This window comes from Pelobates fuscus, chromosome 4, assembly GCF_036172605.1.
Source record: "Pelobates fuscus isolate aPelFus1 chromosome 4, aPelFus1.pri, whole genome shotgun sequence".
Classification (NCBI taxonomy): Eukaryota; Metazoa; Chordata; class Amphibia; order Anura; family Pelobatidae; genus Pelobates; species Pelobates fuscus.
Window position 1 is genome coordinate 288,092,962 of NC_086320.1, and position 23,713 is coordinate 288,116,674.

The following is a 23,713-nucleotide window of genomic DNA, read 5'->3' on the forward strand; positions in this document are numbered from 1 at the left end:
TGGATAAAGGTAAGCTGCTAAAGGAGTTTTAACTTCAGCGCCACGAGAGGGAAACCCTGAGGGTAGGGGCACCCTCAGGGCACTATAGTGTGACACTATAGTGATCCTTTAACTAATCCTGCATAATGTATTCTAAATCACAGGTTTCAAATCCATTTCCCTGGGGGCAACTGGGCAACTGGGAGTGTTACTGTCTCTCATGGGGGCCACAGATCTGTACTGCCAAAGCATCCATATACACAAATCAGCTCTCCCATTGCCCAGCCACACAAATCCTTACTCCCTTACATGCATATCCCCTCACACGCAACTCTAGAATGCCACAGGCTCACAGGTTCCAGAACAACAGCAAATACGGGTGTGAATGTGGGTCTGACCAGTGGCCACCAGCAAACTGGACATAAGAAAGGTATGCCCAGGACTCAGACTTACTTATCTATTTCAGGATGGGTGGCTGTGAGCGGCATTTGCCTATTTAAGGGTCCAGAAAGTTGCCCCATGGCTGTTACTTTGATATCCTTGTTGTAAATAATCTTCCAGGACTTTAGCAAAGTAATTATTGATTAAATGTTTTTTGTTGTTTTGTAGGAAGCTGCACAAGCCCTGATTTATGCCGGAATGGCTGGTTCAACACTGGACAATATTCAGGACAAAATAAGGGAGTACTTGGAGAGAGTGGAAGCGTTGTACAGTGCAGGTAGGTACTCTCTCTATATATACCGCAATGTCCGATGCTGCCATGATTATCCTTTTGGATCATTTATGACAATGTCTCAGCCAGTCACAGTGATCATCTAATCACTTGTTTCTGTAGGTTTTTTTCTTTATTCTCTTTCCCTCCTCCCTTTAGTCATTTGCCCCCTGTCACATAGCATGTTTAGGAATATTGTTTGTTCCTAACTGGTTGGTCCTAATATGCCTATTGGAAGGAATTAACAGACCCAAAAGTGCGCAGAATTATATATGTGGATTGGCCTTTTAGTGGATGGTTTTAACCCTTAATGTATACCCTTATAACAATTGGAGGGGGTAGCAGTGCTCCAGTGGTCTGACCGTTAAATGTAATCCCTCAGCTTCCCAGGCATGTTACTGTTACTGGATTGATGTCGTAAAATAAGCACTGAACTGAAAATCCATGTGTTTTTTTGTCTCCCATGTTGTAGTTCAAGGACAGAATGCTGACCCTTTAAAAACAAAACATCACTTGGACCTTGAGAGGGCACACTTCCTTGTCACTCAGGCATTTGAGGAGGATGATAAAGGCAATATGGAAGAGGCCATCGAGCTATACTCTGAAGCTGTTGAACTGTGCATAACAACGGTCAGTAAACAGTCCCATCACTGCTGTGACATTTCTCCTTTACTTAAATGACTCTATTACTACTATTTTCAAGGCTTTTTCTGGTGCCAAATATTCAGAAGAACAAAAAGATACAGAAATGAATTAGAAATAACCGTAGTCCAAATTCGAATTGTAGTTAAGATTTATTCTATCTTTACTTGGTTAAAGCTATAATTAAATTATTTAAGTTCTTTACGTGGGCAATGCACCTAATTAGATGATGCATGTTGTGCATTTAGGTGTTTTGCTAGGCCCGCCATGTTTATACGTCTTCCACTCAGCATAAGCACACCTGCACTTATACAAGGCCTTTATATATATATATATATATATATATATATATATATTTACATGCATTCGTGTAAAAATACATGAATGGCTGTAATGAATATGCGTATAATATATCTGAAAACATTGTAGAGTAGTTATAACCAACTTTTGCCACGTTTAATCTTTGAGCTAGACTTCCCAGGAAGCATGACCCACCTTACGGGGAGCTATAGTTCATAGACATATACACTGCTCAAAAAAATAAAGGGAGCACTTAACCGCTTAAGGACCAAACTTCTTGAATAAAAGGGAATCATGACATGTCACACATGTCGTGTGTCCTTAAGGGGTTAAACAACACAATGTAACTCCAAGTCAATCACACTTCTGTGAAATCAAACTGTCCACTTAGGAAGCAACACTGAGTGACAATCAATTTCACATGCGGTTGTGCAAATGGGATAGACAACAGGTGGAAATTATAGGCAATTAGCAAGACACCCCCAATAAAGGAGTGGTTCTGCAGGTGGTGACCACAGGCCACTTTTCAGTTCCTATGCTTCCTGGCTGATGTTTTGGTCACTTTTGAATGCTGGCGGTGCTTTCACTCTAGTGGTGGCATGAGACGGAGTCTACAACCCACACGAGTGGCTCAGGTAGTGCAGCTCATTCAGGATGGCACATCAATGCGAGCTGTGGCAAGAAGGTTTGCTGTGTCTGTCAGAGTAGTGTCCAGAGCATGGAGGCTCTACCAGGAGACAGGCCAGTACATCAGGAGACGTGGAGGAGGCCGTAGGAGGGCAACAACCCAACCCAAAATGACCTCCAGCAGGCCACAAATGTGCATGTGTCTGCTCAAATGGTAAGAAACAGACTCTATGAGGGCCCGACGTCCACAGTTGGGGGTTGTGCTTACAGCCCAACACCTTGCAGGACGTTTGGCATTTGCCAGAGAACACCTAGATTGGCAAATTCGCCACTGGCGCCCTGTGCTCTTCACAGATGAAAGCAGATTCACACTGAGCACATGTGACAGAGTCTGGAGACGCCGTGGAGAACGTTCTGCTGCCTGCAACATCCTCCAGCATGACCAGTTTGGCAGTGGGTCAGTAATGGTGTGGGGTGGCATTTCTTTGGGGGGCCGCACAGTCCTCCATGTGCTCGCCAGAGGTAGCCTAACTGCAATTAGGTACCGAGATGAGATCCTCAGACACCTTGTGAGACCATATGGTGGTGCGGTTGGCCCTGGATTCCTCCTAATGCAAGACCATGTTAGACCTCATGTGGCTGGAGTGTGTCAGCAGTTCCTGCAAGACGAAGGCATTGATGCTATGGACTGGCCCGCCCGTTCCCCAGACCTGAATCCAATTGAGCACATCTGGGAAATCATGTCTCGCTCCATCCACCAACGTCACATTGCACCACAGGCTGTCCAGGAGTTGGCCGATGCTTTAGTCAAGGTCTGGGAGGAGATCCCTCAGGAGACCATCCGCCACCTCATCAGGAGCATGCACAGGCATTGTAGGGAGGTCATACAGGCACGTGGAGGCCACACACACTACTGAGCCTCATTTTGACTTGTTTAAAGGACATTACATCAAAGTTGGATCAGCCTGTAGTGTGATTTTCCACTTTAATTTTGAGTGTGACTCCAAATCCAGACCTCCTTGGGTTGAACATTTTGATTTCCATTTTTTAATTTCAGAAGAATATTTAATTCATTCAGATCTAGGATGTGTTATTTTTGTGTTCCCTTTATTTTTTTGAGCAGTGTATGATGGCGAGGTTAGCTATAACTATATTAGGGAGATAAGATTATCATCCCACATTTGAGGTTTGATTGGTGTCAAACCTTTTGAAAACAGTCTGTATACTCATCCTGGGTTGGTGTCAGAGGTCACCAGGAAACATAACCATTACTACAGTGGTCTTGATGGTAGACCGCACCTTAAAAGTCTTCTTTTGACAATTTCCTGCAATCCCTATAAGCATGCAGTTCTGCTGTAGATGAGGTTTGTGATGAATTTCTTTACAGTTGGACTACTCTTTAAGTCCATGACATTTAGCCTAAATTGGCAAAATATATATTTACACTGAGTCTGGTTGCCAATCCCTGTGTCCCCTCTTATTGAAATGGTGATTAGGTACCCCAAGGTCCATTTAGACTGCTTCATTTATTATCCATTACCGGATGCATAAGCACATAAGCATGGATGTGGGAAATGCATGATATTTTAATACGTATTCTCTCATTTTTCTGACTTTGTATAGTCTAATGATACTACAGATCAAAACCTACAAGCAAAACTCAAACAGCTGGCTCGACAAGCCTTAGACCGGTCAGTAAACTGTATATCGCTATATGTTTTTAGTACACTTTGAATTGGATTTTAGAATCCTATCATTCTTGCCTCAAGCCACTCGATTACACAAGTTACACAGCTTATTGTATTTGTTCTGGTGATTATATTTATTCCCTTCAGGCTTTTTGCAGTAAACACTGTGTTTCCAGAGAAAATGCAGAGCTCACATTGCAGCCTAGGAATAACTCCAATGGCAACTCCTCAGATTGCTACTAGAGGTTCTTCCTGGGGCAGTGCTGCAAAGTGAGCAGCACTGAAATTCAGTGTCTCCACCCTGCACCCTGCATGGAGACACCGAACTTTCCTGATAGAGATGCATTAATTCAATGCATTCCTATGAGAAGATGTTGATTGGCCAGGGTGGTGTTTGACTTGTACTGACTCTGCCCCGATCTACCTCCTTGACAGTCTTAGCCAATCCTATGTGAAAGCATTGTGATTGTCTCAGAGAATCACTTTTGATGATGTCAGCCAAGCAGGCAGACCAGGGACAGAGCCAGCAGCAGCAGACTTGACTAAGTAGATTTTACTATATTTGGGGGTGGGGTCAGGAGGGCTAGATGGTGGTTTTAACACTATATGGTCAGGAACACACGTTTGTGTTTCTGACCCTATAGTGCTCCTTTCAATTTAAGCTGAGACCTAACATGGGAGCTTCTTAGAATCCACGGCAGGTAACGCTATCAAAATTATTTAATTTCTCGCAGTCGCTCCTGGAAGTTAGACTTTTCATCAGGACATGATTTATGTCTTAGTGTATATTTACTTATTTTATGTCCAGTCCTGTAAGCAGATCACAAATTGAAAGTTAGATCATAAATTTACATGTCAAGTAGTAGTGTAACATTATTTAAGACCCTAGCAGAATATTGCCATTTGACTGTTCCTTTCTGTCTAAGGCCTCAATGTAATATTTGTGGATAATCTTTTCAAATGATTTAATAATTTTTTATAAATTTACCATTAGAAGTTTACAATCCTTTTTGAAAAATATGAAAACATAAATATATATATATATATATATATATATATATATATATATATATATCATATATATGAATACATTATGTTTATCCAATAATATTAAATTATTTGAAATGCTTCTCCAAAAATTAAAATCAAAGCCTAAGTGGTTTTTGGTGCAACTATGTTTAATTGTATAAATGTAGCCAACCATCGAGGTTAGGATAGTTAGGATAGGGATTTTAGGATTTGGGTTCAGTTTTATTTTGACATTCTCCAGCAGCCAAAGCCCATCTCCTCCTTGTTAAGTGTTCAATATATTTCTTCTGTTAAGCAGGAAATGACTGAAAACACTGAAAATCTATTTATCCCCTAGTTTGCGCTGAATTGATCCAGGCTCTCTGTTACCATGTGCCTAGTTCTCATTCTCCTTTTGTATCGTTCTAGTTAAATGAATATTGTTTTCTAGTATTACATAATATGGCACCATCATTTTCCATTCCCAGCATCAGTTAACACCTTGGGTGTAATGGTATAAGTGAATTTGAAAGGATAATAAACAACTTAAATGTTTTTCTGATTTCTTTATTAATTTCTAAATTTGTGTGTGGGGGGTGGGTTTCCCCTAATAGAGCAGAATCTCTGAAAGAATCAATGTCTAAATCATCTGCTAAAGACAAATCTTCTGTAACCAAACCAAATCAGCCAACAAGAACATTCTTTCCTCTTGGCCAAGACTTTAGCTTAAATGATAAACCGCAGAGTGTACGACCAGGACAGATCAATGAGGCTCCTCGACAGAGGTATACAGCGGAGGAGATAGAAGTGCTCAGGTACTGTAATATTTATTTTCTTTAATATTTAAAATATCTTGATCTCACTCCGTTAAAAGTTTAGCCCCTGTAAAATGGTGTTGGGTCTGCAACGAGACCTTTAGCTGCTTTGATCATTCTGCTACCACAAAGGATAACACCTTTTTTGATAGGAGTATTTGACTTTTTCCCTGAGATTTCTGATCCTTATGTGCTATGGATATTTTCTTTATGTTTGACAGGAAGACGTCGAAGATAAATAACATTGAATATGTGCCTTTCATGAGCGTTGACCTACGGGAACGTTTTGCTTTTCCAATGCCTTTCTCGTGAGTAAACCATGTGATGTGGACATCTTTTTATTGTGTTACACAAAATCAGCCGCACGTGTCTGAATGGGATCTATTATAATACATGAGTATGAATAGGATCTAGTAAAAGTATTTTGAATGGGATCTTTTTTTAAGGCATGACTGGACAAATTAAATGACCCAGATAAATGGGATCTATTAAATAACGTGACCCAGATAAATAAGATCTATTAAATAGCATGGCCCAGATAAATCGGATCTATTAAATAACATGACCCAGATAAATGGGATCTATTAAATAACACGAACCAGATAAATAGGTCCTATTAAATAGCATGACCCAGATAAATAGGATCTATTAAATAACAGGACCCAGATAAATAGGATCTATTAAATAACATGACCCAGATAAATGGAATCTATTAAATAGCATGACCCAGATAAATGGGATCTATTAAATAGCATGACCCAGATAAATGGGATCTATTAAATAGCATGACCCAGATAAATGGGATCTATTAAATAGCATGACCCAGATAAATGGGATCTATTAAATAGCATGACCCAGATAAATGGGATCTATTAAATAGCATGACCCAGATAAATCGGATCTATTAAATAACATGACCCAGATAAATCGGATCTATTAAGTAACATGACCCAGATAAATCGGATCTATTAAGTAACATGACCCAGATAAATCGGATCTATTAAATAACATGACCCAGATAAATGGGATCTATTAAATAACATGACCCAGATAAATGGGATCTATTAAATAACATGACCCAGATAAATGGGATCTATTAAATAACATGACCCAGATAAATCGGATCTATTAAATAACATGACCCAGATAAATAGGATCTATTAAATAGCATGACCCAGATCAATAGGATCTATTAAATAACATGACCCAGATAAATGGGATCTATTAAATAGCATGACCCAGATAAATGGGATCTATTAAATAGCATGACCCAGATAAATCGGATCTATTAAATAACATGACCCAGATAAATCGGATCTATTAAGTAACATGACCCAGATAAATCGGATCTATTAAATAACATGACCCAGATAAATGGGATCTATTAAATAACATGACCCAGATAAATGGGATCTATTAAATAACATGACCCAGATAAATGGGATCTATTAAATAACATGACCCAGATAAATCGGATCTATTAAATAACATGACCCAGATAAATAGGATCTATTAAATAGCATGACCCAGATCAATAGGATCTATTAAATAACATGACCCAGATAAATGGGATCTATTAAATAGAATGACCCAGATAAATAGGTTCTATTAAATCACATGACCCAGATAAATAGGTTCTATTAAATAACATGACCCAGATAAATGGGACCTATTAAATAACATGACCCAGATAAATGGGATATATTAAATAACATGACCCAGATAAATAGGGTCTATTACATAGCATGACCCAGATAAATAGGATCTATTAAATAACATGACCCAGATAAATGGGACCTATTAAATAACATGACCCAGATAAATGGGATATATTAAATAACATGACCCAGATAAATAGGGTCTATTAAATAACATGACCCAGATAAATAGGTTCTATTAAATAACATGACCCAGATAAATAGGTTCTATTAAATAACATGACCCAGATAAATAGGTTCTATTAAATAACATGACCCAGATAAATGGGACCTATTAAATAACATGACCCAGATAAATGGGATATATTAAATAACATGACCCAGATAAAACGGATCTATTAAATAGCATGACCCAGATAAATGGGATCTATTAAGTAACATGACCCAGATAAATGGGATCTATTAAATAACATGACCCAGATAAATATGATCTATTAAATAACATGACCAAGATAAATGGGATCTATTAAATAACATGACCCAGATAAATAGGATCTATATAAATAACATGACCCAGATAAATAAGATCTATTAAATAGCATGACCCAGATAAATGGGATCTATTAAATAACATGACCCAGATAAATCGGATCTATTAAATAACATGACCCAGATAAATAGGATCTATATAAATAACATGACCCAGATAAATAGGATCTATATAAATAACATGACCCAGATAAATAAGATCTATTAAATAGCATGACCCAGATAAATGGGATCTATTAAATAACATGACCCAGATAAATCGGATCTATTAAATAACATGACCCAGATAAATAGGATCTATATAAATAACATGACCCAGATAAATAAGATCTATTAAATAGCATGACCCAGATAAATGGGATCTATTAAATAACATGACCCAGATAAATCGGATCTATTAAATAACATGACCCAGATAAATAGGTTCTATTAAATAGCATGACCCAGATAAATGGGATCTATTAAATAACATGACCCAGATAAATAGGTTCTATTAAATAACATGACCCAGATAAATGGGATCTATTAAATAACATGACCCAGATAAATCGGTTCTATTAAATAACATGACCCAGATAAATGGGATCTATTAAATAACATGACCCAGATAAATAGGATCTATTAAATAACATGACCCAGATAAATGGGATCTATTAAATAACATGACCCAGATAAATCGGATCTATTAAATAGCATGACCCAGATAAATGGGATCTATTAAATAGCATGACCCAGATAAATGGGATCTATTAAATAACATGACCAAGATAAATCGGATCTATTAAATAACATGACCCAGATAAATAGGATCTATATAAATAACATGACCCAGATAAATAAGATCTATTAAATAGCATGACCCAGATAAATGAGATCTATTAAATAACATGACCCAGATAAATAGGTTCTTTTAAATAACATGACCCAGATAAATAGGTTTTATTAAATAACATGACCCAGATAAATGGGATCTATTAAATAACATGACCCAGATAAATAGGTTCTATTAAATAACATGACCCAGATAAATGGGATCTATTAAATAGCATGACCCAGATAAATGGGATCTATTAAATAGCATGACCCAGATAAATGGGATCTATTAAATAGCATGACCCAGATAAATGGGATCTATTAAATAGCATGACCCAGATAAATGGGATCTATTAAATAGCATGACCCAGATAAATCGGATCTATTAAATAACATGACCCAGATAAATCGGATCTATTAAGTAACATGACCCAGATAAATCGGATCTATTAAATAACATGACCCAGATAAATGGGATCTATTAAATAACATGACCCAGATAAATGGGATCTATTAAATAACATGACCCAGATAAATGGGATCTATTAAATAACATGACCCAGATAAATCGGATCTATTAAATAACATGACCCAGATAAATAGGATCTATTAAATAGCATGACCCAGATCAATAGGATCTATTAAATAACATGACCCAGATAAATGGGATCTATTAAATAGCATGACCCAGATAAATGGGATCTATTAAATAGCATGACCCAGATAAATCGGATCTATTAAATAACATGACCCAGATAAATCGGATCTATTAAGTAACATGACCCAGATAAATCGGATCTATTAAATAACATGACCCAGATAAATGGGATCTATTAAATAACATGACCCAGATAAATGGGATCTATTAAATAACATGACCCAGATAAATGGGATCTATTAAATAACATGACCCAGATAAATCGGATCTATTAAATAACATGACCCAGATAAATAGGATCTATTAAATAGCATGACCCAGATCAATAGGATCTATTAAATAACATGACCCAGATAAATGGGATCTATTAAATAGCATGACCCAGATAAATAGGTTCTATTAAATAACATGACCCAGATAAATAGGTTCTATTAAATAACATGACCCAGATAAATGGGACCTATTAAATAACATGACCCAGATAAATGGGATATATTAAATAACATGACCCAGATAAATAGGGTCTATTACATAGCATGACCCAGATAAATAGGATCTATTAAATAACATGACCCAGATAAATGGGACCTATTAAATAACATGACCCAGATAAATGGGATATATTAAATAACATGACCCAGATAAATAGGGTCTATTAAATAACATGACCCAGATAAATAGGTTCTATTAAATAACATGACCCAGATAAATAGGTTCTATTAAATAACATGACCCAGATAAATAGGTTCTATTAAATAACATGACCCAGATAAATGGGACCTATTAAATAACATGACCCAGATAAATGGGATATATTAAATAACATGACCCAGATAAAACGGATCTATTAAATAGCATGACCCAGATAAATGGGATCTATTAAGTAACATGACCCAGATAAATGGGATCTATTAAATAACATGACCCAGATAAATGGGATCTATTAAATAACATGACCCAGATAAATATGATCTATTAAATAACATGACCAAGATAAATGGGATCTATTAAATAACATGACCCAGATAAATAGGATCTATATAAATAACATGACCCAGATAAATAAGATCTATTAAATAGCATGACCCAGATAAATGGGATCTATTAAATAACATGACCCAGATAAATCGGATCTATTAAATAACATGACCCAGATAAATAGGATCTATATAAATAACATGACCCAGATAAATAGGATCTATATAAATAACATGACCCAGATAAATAAGATCTATTAAATAGCATGACCCAGATAAATGGGATCTATTAAATAACATGACCCAGATAAATCGGATCTATTAAATAACATGACCCAGATAAATAGGTTCTATTAAATAGCATGACCCAGATAAATGGGATCTATTAAATAACATGACCCAGATAAATAGGTTCTATTAAATAACATGACCCAGATAAATGGGATCTATTAAATAACATGACCCAGATAAATCGGTTCTATTAAATAACATGACCCAGATAAATGGGATCTATTAAATAACATGACCCAGATAAATAGGATCTATTAAATAACATGACCCAGATAAATGGGATCTATTAAATAACATGACCCAGATAAATCGGATCTATTAAATAGCATGACCCAGATAAATGGGATCTATTAAATAGCATGACCCAGATAAATGGGATCTATTAAATAACATGACCAAGATAAATCGGATCTATTAAATAACATGACCCAGATAAATAGGATCTATATAAATAACATGACCCAGATAAATAAGATCTATTAAATAGCATGACCCAGATAAATGAGATCTATTAAATAACATGACCCAGATAAATAGGTTCTTTTAAATAACATGACCCAGATAAATGGGATCTATTAAATAACATGACCCAGATAAATAGGTTCTATTAAATAACATGACCCAGATAAATGGGATCTATTAAATAACATGACCCAGATAAATCGTTTCTATTAAATAACATGACCCAGATAAATGGGATCTATTAAATAACATGACCCAGATAAATGGGATCTATTAAATATCATGACCCAGATAAATAGGTTCTATTAAATAACATGATCCAGATAAATAGGATCTATTAAATAACATGACCCAGATAAATCGGATCTATTAAATAACATGACCCAGATAAATGGGATCTATTAAATAGCATGACCCAGATAAATGGGATCTATTAAATAACATGACCCAGATAAATGGGATCTATTAAATAACATGACCCAGATAAATCAGATCTATTAAATAGCATGACCCAGATAAATGGGATCTATTAAATAACATGACCCAGATAAATAGGATCTATTAAATAACATGACCCAGATAAATTGGATCTATTAAATAGCATGACCCAGATAAATGGGATCTATTAAATAGCATGACCCAGATAAATGGGATCTATTAAATAGCATGACCCAGATAAATGGGATCTATTAAATAACATGACCCAGATAAATGGGATCTATTAAATAACATGACCCAGATAAATCAGATCTATTAAATAGCATGACCCAGATAAATGGGATCTATTAAATAACATGACCCAGATAAATAGGATCTATTAAATAACATGACCCAGATAAATTGGATCTATTAAATAGCATGACCCAGATAAATGGGATCTATTAAATAGCATGACCCAGATAAATGGGATCTATTAAATAACATGACCCAGATAAATCGGATCTATTAAATAGCATGACCCAGATAAATGGGATCTATTAAGTAACATGACCCAGATAAATGGGATCTATTAAATAACATGACCCAGATAAATGGGATCTATTAAATAACATGACCCAGATAAATCGGATCTATTAAGTAACATGACCCAGATAAATCGGATCTATTAAATAACATGACCCAGATAAATCGGATCTATTAAATAACATGACCCAGATAAATCGGATCTATTAAATAACATGACCCAGATAAATGGGATCTATTAAGTAACATGACCCAGATCAATGGGATCTATTAAGTAACATGACCCAGATAAATGGGATCTATTAAATAACATGACCCAGATAAATGGGATCTATTAAATAACATGACCCAGATAAATCGGATCTATTAAGTAACATGACCCAGATAAATCGGATCTATTAAATAACATGACCCAGATAAATCGGATCTATTAAATAACATGACCCAGATAAATGGGATCTATTAAGTAACATGACCCAGATCAATGGGATCTATTAAGTAACATGACCCAGATAAATGGGATCTATTAAGTAACATGACTCAGTGACTGTGATCTATTAAATGACTCTATGACTAGGATCCTTTTGCTAAAGAAGTACTAAAGACCGCCTGTAGTGTCATAGTGATCTTACATTTAAAGGGTTACTCCAACCTCCATGAACACTTCTGCTTTTGGTGGTCATGAAGCAAGCAATCTGTATGTTCAGCGTTTCAGCTTTCATAGAAACGATTAAGGAGAACTTTACCTGGCGCTGAATTCCAAGTTTTAACTTCATTAAATAGGTTTTTATTAAAATTAAGTGTTAAGGAACAAAGTGACAAGTGCCCAATAGGGCATTATAAAGTAAAAATAAAAATAGAACTATAGAAAAAGGGTTAGAGTAAAACATTAATGATCTTTTCCAAACAGTTTGTCCACTCATTTTCTTGTAATAGCCCAATAAACTAGAAATTCCAAACTCTTTAGGGATCATATTGAAGTGATGGCAAAGAGTGTAATTGGTACGTATGCGGCTTAATTCCATGAAACAGAGTGGGATTGCTTAAAATGGCTCTTTCGTTATATTGATCCATTGGCTCCCAGCTGTGTGATCTCTTCCTTAAGTCCTGCCGGATCATCCTCCAAACTTGTCTGGCACCTAGACCAGTTCAACTTTATCATTTTTGAAGTTGTTCCATTTCCACCGGGTGTACTTTCTCATCACAGCCATCTTAAATGCTTACATAAGTATCTAAGATGGCGGAAACATATCTTCTGTACTACCCTGGCGAGTGCGTAAAATAAAAATGTGCCCAGGGAATCCGGTGACTTCTACTGATCTCGGTTGACTCTTGCGATTGCGACAGAGTAAACACTGATGATAAGTGTTGCGCTGCTTCCAGAAGTGAAGCGAGAAGGGAGATGATTATAGCCAAAGAAGGCCAATTTTGACAAAGGCCGTGGACTTTCACTAAAGCTCCACCCTTTGTAAACATTTGTCAGTTCTGAGGGGAAAAAAGCATAAATAAATAAAACAAAAAAAAAAAACTAATCAGGGCAGCCAAGGCGTGTATTTGGGACATGCGTATGGAAAAAAAAATGACAGATCCTATTTTCCAAATGGGAATAGAATTCATTGGCGCAATATGTCGTTAATAGAATTAGTAATATTAACTACGTATCAGATGAAACCTTTATTTAACACATTCCATGTTTATAGATAAAATAAATCTGATATTAATACAAACTATTAATGCAACTTTAGAGACAAATTTGGCAAGCTGGCGCTGTCACCCAAACAGAAAGCCATATTCTCCAGATGGGTTCGACCCGATGATATTACAAACAACCCTACAATGATCTACACTGTGTCCAGCTTCAGCATCAAACAGGTAATCCATGGCATTTTATAAAGGAAGAGGAACGTTAATGTGTGCGGACAATAACTGTTATCTATGGTATACTATGCAAACCTCTAGCGAATTGCACATAAGTAATAAATAAAGATTTTTAAAAATAAACCAGCCTGGGGCTTAAAATGAACAATATCACATTCATCCAGTCTTCAGCTGGTCATTTTACATATCTACCAAATAAGATTAATATATCGTACATCTGTTAAGGGATTTGTTGATGTATTTATATAGATGGCTATGTACAAAACTTAGCATGGCCCAATAAAGAAAACATTATGTTGTCTTAGGACAGTGATGACAAAACGTTGACACTCCAGCCAAATGTTAGCCTTTTACTATTCCTGGAGATTGCAGGAAACAAACTATGGATCACCACTAGGTGGCACTAGAAAAAAGGTTTAACTTGAAAACGATTCTTGAAAACTATATTTTTAAAGTTCCCTTCTAAGACGTATTTATTTATTGATTATAGGAGCTTATTCTGTAATTATTCAGTATTTGGTAACGTGTAGCAATGTTTATTTGTCACCAGACAATCGTGTCAGATTGCTCTTTCGTGGCTTCCCTAGCCATCAGTGCAGCTTACGAGAGACGCTACAACAAGAAACTCATTACAAGGTATGTCAAGCATCGGCATATTAGCAACCAGTTGGGATTAAACACAGCTCGTAACCAGTGAGAGTAATCGGCCACTCCTATAAACACCACACACAGATCTGGATATTTACATGTACACATCATTTCAGGAGTAGTAAAAATAAACAAACTTGTCAGCCACAGATCTTGGAGTGTTGGAACAAGGAATCCAGGGCCGGGTCAATCTAGGTCAATTCTCAGCCAATATTCCATTCCTGTTCATGAAAAAAATTAAATGGCAAAAACTACTTGGCACGTTAATAGCAGTCACTTTGTTTTTATATGATTCAAGTTTAATGTATTCTTGTCATGAATGAAACTATTTGTGAGTCTGATACGCAGAGTGACCAGATCCACCATGTTTACAGGGACACATATAAAATTGTAATTTTTATGAAAACTGTGGCCCTGCCGCATGTATAATGCATATTCTGTAGCATGCATTGCTTAATTTTATTAATGACACGGAGGCTCCTATTATGCTATCTCTTTCTTACTTTATTCCTCAGCAGCAAAGAAAAAATATACTGAAAGAGAAAAATATGTAGAATATGAAATATATAACCGATACAACCATATCTGCCTAGTAACAGGGCAGCCAATCAGTCTCTAGGAACAGTCCATAAATCTCCATCCTTGTACTTCCACTTCCTCTTTCTTTGCTGCTGTCCTCAGACCAGCTAAGTATTATTTTCTCTCTTGCATTTTTTGTGATTGATTTATTTGCTAGGGTTATGCACCCTGCCTTTTTGATGATTGATTATTGTTGGTATTATTCTGTTGCATTTTCTGTATGTTTGCGTTAGTATTATTATCTGATTTTTGTTGGTAATTCTGCTATTTGCCTCCCCTGCATTTTTTCCGCTGCTTCCCCTGTCTGTGTTACTCTTTTATTCACCCAGACAGGGTTCGCGGCTTACAGGGGAGATTTGCACCGGAGCTTTAGCTCTCTAGTTTCCCTTCCCTTTCCCCTCGCGGCCGCGTGTGCGGCCGCGTTTATCTGCCGACCCGACCGTTATCTCCTTGCACCCGCTGGTGCGAGGGAGTTCCCGGCCGCGTGTATCTCACGCTCTCCTCGGCCATTGGCGGGGGAGGAGCTTGGGAGCGGCCGCGGCGCGCTCTGCACGGCGGCCATTTTCGGCATCGACACTCACGTGGCTGGGTCGGTTCAACGGGTCGGCTCCCTATACCTCTCTTATTACTGTATTTACTGTGCAGGTATTTTTCTTAGTGGGTTACTCAACCCCTTTACCGTTTAGGTTATTTGTTCTCCCTAATTCCTGTTCAGTTTAGATATTTAACTTCGCTTACTGCCCTGTACCTGTTATAAATATTTAAAGGTACAGTACTTGGATTTTATAATTTAATCTGCTTATCATGCAGGCTAGAGATGAGGGTTCTGGTAGCCCCAGTTACCCCATTATGGACCCCTCTCAGACTCCTAATGCAGGGGACTTAGGCCTTACTCCCTCCCAGGAGTTCCAGGCCCTTATGGATTCTACTATGCAGAGGGCTCTGGCTTCGGCCATGGGGACCGTGTCCTCGTCCCTCTCCCACACTATCCAACAGGCGTTAACACTGCCTTTGACCCCTGTCATGTTGCCTGCTCCCATGCCTGCAGTTCAGACTCAGGCGGGTCGCAAGGCTCAAACTAAGGCTAAACATGTCTCTCCAGATGTGACGCAGGTGTTACCTGCCCTGACTGACGTGCCCATGGCCGTCCAAGATGGCGCGTTTCCGCGCAAGAGAGCCGCTGGCCGGGCAAAATCGGCCAGAAAATGGAAACGGGCGCGTGCCCGTGATGATGGATCGGATACCGATCAGACTGGAGAGTCGGATTCGGACCCCCCTGATTACGCCTCCTATGAGGAAGGGGGCTCCGGCGATGAGGCGGAGTTTGACGCTTCGGCACTTCCTCCGGGTGAGGGGCAGGACATCTGTGATCCTCAGGGTTACCCCCTGTTCGATCCCGATGATCTCCGCCATCCTCGCTCGGCGGAATGGGACCCGCCCGCGCACATTGCCAGTTATCTGGCACTTCGTATGCGTACCCCTCTCTCCAAAGAGGGGCGCAGTAAATTGAGGGCCGAGTGCCCGAGGCCTTCCGTGCCTGATGCGGCGTGCAAGACGCCAGAGGTTGACCCTCAGATCTCCCAATTCCTGGCTAAAACAGGCTGGAAACCCAGGAAGGGGCTAGAGTTTTCATTGCATAACTGTCAGGACAAGATCCTGGACACCCTGGGCCCCGCTGCCAAGCTCTATGAGCTTTTGGAGGCAGCTAAAGCTGGGACAAAGCCCATCGACCTCGATGAGGCGATTGGGTGGGTCCAGAGATTGATTTGCCTCCTTGGCAACGCAAATACGGCCATGTCGGCTGAACGCCGCAAGGCGATTTTGCTCAAGATTGAGCCAAAGTTAGTGAACCTCGCTGTGAAGGAGCCGGGTGCCTCGGCCAAAGGTATGCTCTTTGGGGAGTGCTTTGTCAAGGATTTGGGCTCCTTTGTGCGTACCTTCACCGCTCTTGATAAAGCGCAGTCTAACCTAAAGCGGGTCTTTGGCCCTAAGGTTTTCCATGGGGCCGGGAGGTATAGGAGCCGTCCGCCCGGCCGTGGAGCTCGAGGTCCCTCGCGGACCCACAGAGGTTCCTTCTCCGCCCCCCGAACCTACCAGGAGTATAAGCCAGCGCCCTTCTTCCCCTCACGTGGGAGACCTTGGCAAAGTCGAGGAGGTCGTGGACAACCCTCATACAGACGCCCTTACGGTGAGTACCCAAAATCGTATGTCTTGCAGAGCGAGTGTGGGGGGCAGGTTGGCACTATTTCTAGAAATGTGGGGTATGATCACCACAGATGTTTGGGTTCTGGAGACGGTCAGGGGTTTCCGTCTGGATCTGTTATCTCCCCCTGTCCAGACTTTTATCCCACAAGAACTGAGACTGCCGGACGATCAGTCCGAGCTAATTACCGCGGAGATCGCGGAGTTGTCTGCCAAACAGGCCATTCAAGAAATCCCTTACAACCACCCAGGCTTTCTGAGCAATTTGTTTCTTGTCGCCAAGAAAGGCGGAGGTGTCCGCCCGGTGATAAACCTCAAACACCTGAATTTTTTCCTCCGTTACCATCACTTCAAGATGGAGGGTGCCCACTGTCTCCGGGACCTGCTACGTCAAGGGGATTGGATGGTCAAGTTGGACCTCAAAGATGCCTACTTGACTATACCCATGGCAAAAGAGCACTGGGACTTATTGCACTTTACGTGGCAAGGTCGTCGATGGCGGTTTACCTGTCTGCCGTTCGGTCTATCTTCGGCTCCATGGTGTTTCACGAAGGTAATGAAGCCTGTGGTGGCTTTCCTCAGGGCCCGAGGGGTCCGCATGATTATTTACCTGGACGACATATTGATTATGTCCTCGTCCCCCGACCAACTTCTCAGACACCTGGGATGGACGGTAAACCTCCTGGAAGGCCTGGGCTTCCTCGTGAATTGGGAAAAATCCATTGTGGAACCAGTACAGAGGATAGAATTCCTGGGCTTCGAGGTCGATTCAGTCACCCAGTTTCTGTTCCTACCGGAAAGCAAACTTCGGTCGATGAAGAAGGAGATACGGCGTGCACTACGGGCCTCCTCTCTCTCCGTCCGACAACTGGCGAGAGTGATCGGCCTCTTGGCCTCTTCAATTCAAGCGATTTTCCCAGGCCCATTACATTACCGGGCCCTACAACGTTTGAAAGGTTCCCATCTTCGGGCCGGGGGCTCGTACGAGAGCATCTTGACCCTGGACGCCGACTCCAGAGACGAGCTACGATGGTGGTTGGACCACATGGAGGCATGGAACGGCCGGGCCATCTTCGGCTCCGCGCCGGACATGGTTATAGAGTCGGACGCGAGCCTACACGGTTGGGGCGCTCGCTGTGGCAGTATCTCCACCGGTGGAAGATGGTCCGAGGTCGAGTCGACCTTACACATAAATTGCCTGGAGCTTCTGGCAGGTTCGTTCGCCATTCGGAGCCTATCTCCGACTCAAGGGAATTGCTGCGTACTACTGCGCATGGACAATGTGTCCGCAGTCAGGTACATAAACCACCTGGGTGGTACGAAATCGAAACAGCTGGCGAACCTGGCAAGGGACTTCTGGCAGTTTTGCCTCCACAACGCTATATCGGTTACGGCCGAACATATTCCGGGACTGGACAACGAGTGGGCGGATTGGAATTCGCGTTACCTGAAAGATTCAGGAGACTGGCATTTACTATCCTCAACCTTCCAAAGGATGGACCGGCTATGGGGTCCTCTACACCTGGACTTGTTCGCGTCCAGACTGAACTCCCAACTGCCCCAGTACTTCAGTTGGAGACCGGACCCGACAGCCGCTGCGGTGGACGCGTTCTTACAGACGTGGCCGCTAGGGCGCCACTTTGCGTTCCCACCGTTCAATCTGATATCCCGGACGCTGACGTACGCGACCAGACAGGATTGCACGCTGGTAATGGTGGTCCCCCTGTGGCAATCTCAACCGTGGTTCCCCCGTCTCCTGGAAATGGCCATAGACTTCCCACGGATGATCGACATGAGGCCGGATGTGCTTCTAGACCCGGATGGGAACTCGCACGAATTGGTGGATCAGAACTTGCTCCAACTCACGGTTTGGCTGATCTCAGGGGACCCTGGTGTGTCACGGACGTTTCGCAGGCAACTGCTCGACTCTTGGAAAATGCCTGGGCGCCAGGTACCAGGCAGGCCTACAAGTCCGCATGGCGCGTGTGGTCTAGCTGGTGCTTGGGAAGATTGCTGGATCCACTTTCTGCCCCTCTAACTGCTCTGCTCAGTTTCCTGACTGAACGTTTCGATTCGGGTTTGGCCTATCGTACCCTTAATGTTTATAGATCGGCTATTTCGGCCGGACACAGAGGGCTAGATGGATCTCCGATTGGTCAACATCCTGTTGTGTGTCGACTGTTGAAGGGTATCCGTTTCGCTAGGCCTCCAAGCTCTAGATACTCATCATTTTGGGACGTTAATGTTGTCCTTGGTTTCTTGGACTCCTGGCCCTGTAATGAGGACCTGACTCTCAAACAGTTGTCATGGAAACTGGTCATGCTTCTGTGCTTACTTTCATGCAAAAGAGTATCGGACGTCAGGGCTCTGGATTGGAACGCGATTTCGTTCACTCCGGAAGGTGTGTCGTTTAATATCTCAAGGAGGACTAAGTCGGCTTCCAAGTCGGTGGACTACCCTAGGTGCTCCGTCAGACTGACTTTATGTCCTGTGGCTTGTCTCCAGGTCTATTTGGCTCATACTCGACAGTTGAGGTCAACGGACTTGCCTCCACTATTTATTTCCTTTAAGGCACCGTTTCTACCTGTCTCCTCGACTACGTTAGCCCGCTGGGTTAAGGGTCTGCTTTCCGCTGCAGGAATTGATACTTCGATTTTTACGGCACATTCGGTTAGGGGTGCCATGGCATCGAAGGCTTCTACGATGGGATGTCGTCTGGACGATATCTTGAGAGCGGCGGACTGGTCTAAAGAATCGACGTTCCGTAATTTCTATTTCCGCCCGATTGAACATGTTTCTTCATTGGTGGTGGCTCAGCTTTAAACTAGCATAATAGGAGCCTCCGTGTCATTAATAAAATTCCCAGATTTTACTAATAACATGACGTAAAGTCATGATTTTATTAATGACACGGAGGCGAGTATTATTCCCACCCACCCGCCCATGGATCTGGGGTAAGTTTATGTTTATGGTTCAATCGGGGTGATTTTTTCACTCATGGTAAGTGCACTTGGTTTACTTGTTTTGAATGCATATTCTTGTCGGGTGTGACATATATCTTTATTAATCTAACTAGGATTCTCGTGATGTACAGGTATTATGTATACGATATGTTACACTCAGGTCCTAAGTTTGGAGTTTACCACATATTTCTTTGTTTTACAGCTTGATTTCGTTTTGTGGAAGTTACCAGTTGGAAAGTTACTCGTTACTAATATGGATGTTTCGGTTTGGGTCTTCGGTTCAGAAGGCAAAGAAGAGGAAGTGGAAGTACAAGGATGGAGATTTATGGACTGTTCCTAGAGACTGATTGGCTGCCCTGTTACTAGGCAGATATGGTTGTATCGGTTATATATTTCATATTCTACATATTTTTCTCTTTCAGTATATTTTTTCTTTGCTGCTGAGGAATAAAGTAAGAAAGAGATAGCATAATACTCGCCTCCGTGTCATTAATAAAATCATGACTTTACGTCATGTTATTAGTAAAATCTGGGAATTGCAGGACTCTTTATTGCCTAATTGCTTAATCTTACACACCTTCTTCTGAATTCTACATTTTACAGGGGTACTATTTTCATGTGATGCCCATCAATATGTATATATGTGTCCCATAAAACGTGGTGGATCTGGTAACCCTGCTTATATGGGCTTTCTCATAGGAACCATAAAAAAGCCTGGACAACTAAAGCATGTCTTCCGAGACCTTGTATTGGCAAAGTGATTAATTGCTTCCCCCTCCCATATCACAAACACATGTCTGGGAGTATACCACCATTGCTATAATGAATAAGATTGGGGTCTTATGTAGTTATTGTGCTTTTTATCATTATTATTTTTATTATTATTGAAGTTAAATGTCCCTTCGGTTTAGAAACAGGGAAATTAGTGAGTAGTTCTCTTGTGTTCATTTACATATCCTGTGATTCTCTGCCAGCTAAACTTAATGGACGTGGTTCCTGGCAACTGTGTTTAGGGGTTGCAAACCAAACTCATTTACGTTTTACTGGTATCATTTTAAAAAAAAACTACCTGTAACTGTAATTTTAATTCTCGCTTACTATACTTTTATTTACGTTTACTTCCTACTTTTCTTTATCTGTACAAAAAAAATCTTACAAAGCTGTTTCCTGACACTGAATTTTGTTTTCTCACTTAGCATAATTTACCCTCAAAATAAAAAAGGAGAGCCAGAATATAACCCGTGCGGAAAATACATGGTGAAATTGCACATAAATGGTGTTCCTAGAAAGGTAAGTGACAGTCTAAATTTCTCAGCCTGTTCTCATGTTACAAAAGAACAACATTGAATGTTATCTGAAGTCACATTTTTCCTCTAGAAGTGCAATAATAGTAAAAAAAAAAAAAAAAAGGCAGATGAACTGGTAAAACTATACTGATAAAACTGAAAATATTCCATCTAAAATGTATCCTATATATATATATATATATATATATATATATATATGCATTAAATCTATTGTAAAATAATGACATTTAATTTATTGTAAGTGTCCCTCATTGATCTGAGTAATAGGCCAACCTGCATTTTAGAGCAGAACCCTCTAGAATGAGACGACACTCCAATCAGGAGACTCTCATCCTGTTAAATGGCATGGGATTGTATGCCATAAACTCTCTTAACAAGCAGGGCTTAATCAAATAAGTAGTTTATAACTCAACTGCAGTTCCAATCATCACACAGGATGATTATAACTGCATTATAAACAGGTAGAATCCATGGCATGGCTAATATTCTCCGCAGGCTGTTTTCAAGGTTTTTGAGAACTGTCCTGTGTTCTGATATCGGCACAGCCATGTGCCTCTCATGCAGAGTACGCGGCGCCGGCTTGACTCTCTCTGTGTAGATCTCATGAAGTGTATGAAGAAAATTGATATAAGGCAACCCAGAACAAAGTGTCTCAGCTGCTTCTAGCGACAGCGTTTTTTTTACAAATCAACACCTGCATATGCCACTCTCAGAAATGAGAGTGGGCTCAGGGTGCTCTAAGCATCATGCACGTTGTAGTAATGTGAATTGCTTATAGTGCTTAGACTACCCTTGCAATGATTGGAACACTGAAGTAAATAAAAACCAACCATGCATGCCACGAGCTGGTGAGCTGATAACCAATCAAAGATGGCACCATGGACTTAGAAGCACTAATGTTCCAATTAAACACCTGTGGGATGGATACCATTATTAAGTGTAAATATTTATAGTTCATATATCTAAAATATGTATACATAAATGCATAAGTATAATCCCGTATACATCTATCTAATCATCCACCACACACAATCTCATTTAGGAATCATCTCTCTACAGGTGTCATGCTTGGCCCCCAACAACCAACTAAGTTTTGCTGTAATTAGAATCTGTATTTGTTACAAGGTGTAGTTTATTACTGTACTACTGCCTGTCTCTCATGAGTGTCATATTTAAAGGTCTAACCTTGGATAAGCTAGAAATGCAGTTTCTTAGTGAAAAGACAAGCTTTAAGGCAACACCAAGGGACAATCACATAATCCCTTATTTCAGAGCTAGTCACAGACATTGTTATTCATTAAAAGGATTTTCCACTTAAAATTTGGCAGTATGTTTTTAACCCAATATACGAATAATGCATAAAAACTATATTGAAAAAAATGATATAGGTTAAGAAAAAGGTTACTTACCCGCAAAGTGTCCTTTTGTACATTGCTTATGCAGGCAGACCCTTCCAACACCAGGATGAGATATTCCGAACATTACTGGGATTAATATTATCATGTCAGCAGGGGATCATGGAATATTCTGTTTATAACGAAAAAGCAGGTCCCATCACATGTGGTGCTTGGAACTGCTGAACCTCTTGCACAATAAGGACAACATTGACACTGGCAGCCTAGAGCTGTCTTGTTGAAGCCGAGATTTCTACTCAGACATGAGTGGGTTCATGGTGCTCTAAGGACCATGCATGTTGCAATAAAACAAATGGCTTATGGTGATTTAATTGAACCTTTAATAATTATAATAACAAAGTATTTAACCAAGAAAGGTACTTTCAGATTACTCTGGTTTTCAAGTACGTCCTGGGGATGTTACCTTAGCCGAACATCTAGGGGTTGTTACTATTACCCAATTTAATGGTACTCATTTTATCTGCCTTGGAAGGATGAAGGGCTGAGTCAACCCTGCCGGGATTTGAACCTGCGACCCAAAGGTTGACCAGATTCTACTGATGATGCATTAATTTAAAGTGAATTGTTACATTTAAGGCC

At 39.9% G+C, this 23,713-nt stretch overlaps 1 protein-coding gene across 1 annotated transcript in view; it reads left to right on the forward strand.

Annotated features, from left to right (window-relative positions):
* The window catches only part of CAPN7 (calpain 7), a 59,660-nt gene that overhangs the window by 19,789 nt on the left and 16,158 nt on the right, over positions 1-23,713 (forward strand). Inside the window, exons 2-9 of the mRNA XM_063452179.1 lie at positions 589-697; positions 1,164-1,321; positions 3,884-3,951; positions 5,571-5,771; positions 5,993-6,079; positions 13,888-14,014; positions 14,571-14,656; positions 21,609-21,702. Coding sequence (XP_063308249.1) covers positions 589-697; positions 1,164-1,321; positions 3,884-3,951; positions 5,571-5,771; positions 5,993-6,079; positions 13,888-14,014; positions 14,571-14,656; positions 21,609-21,702 — 930 coding nt within the window. The remainder of the gene's footprint in view (positions 1-588; positions 698-1,163; positions 1,322-3,883; positions 3,952-5,570; positions 5,772-5,992; positions 6,080-13,887; positions 14,015-14,570; positions 14,657-21,608; positions 21,703-23,713) is intronic.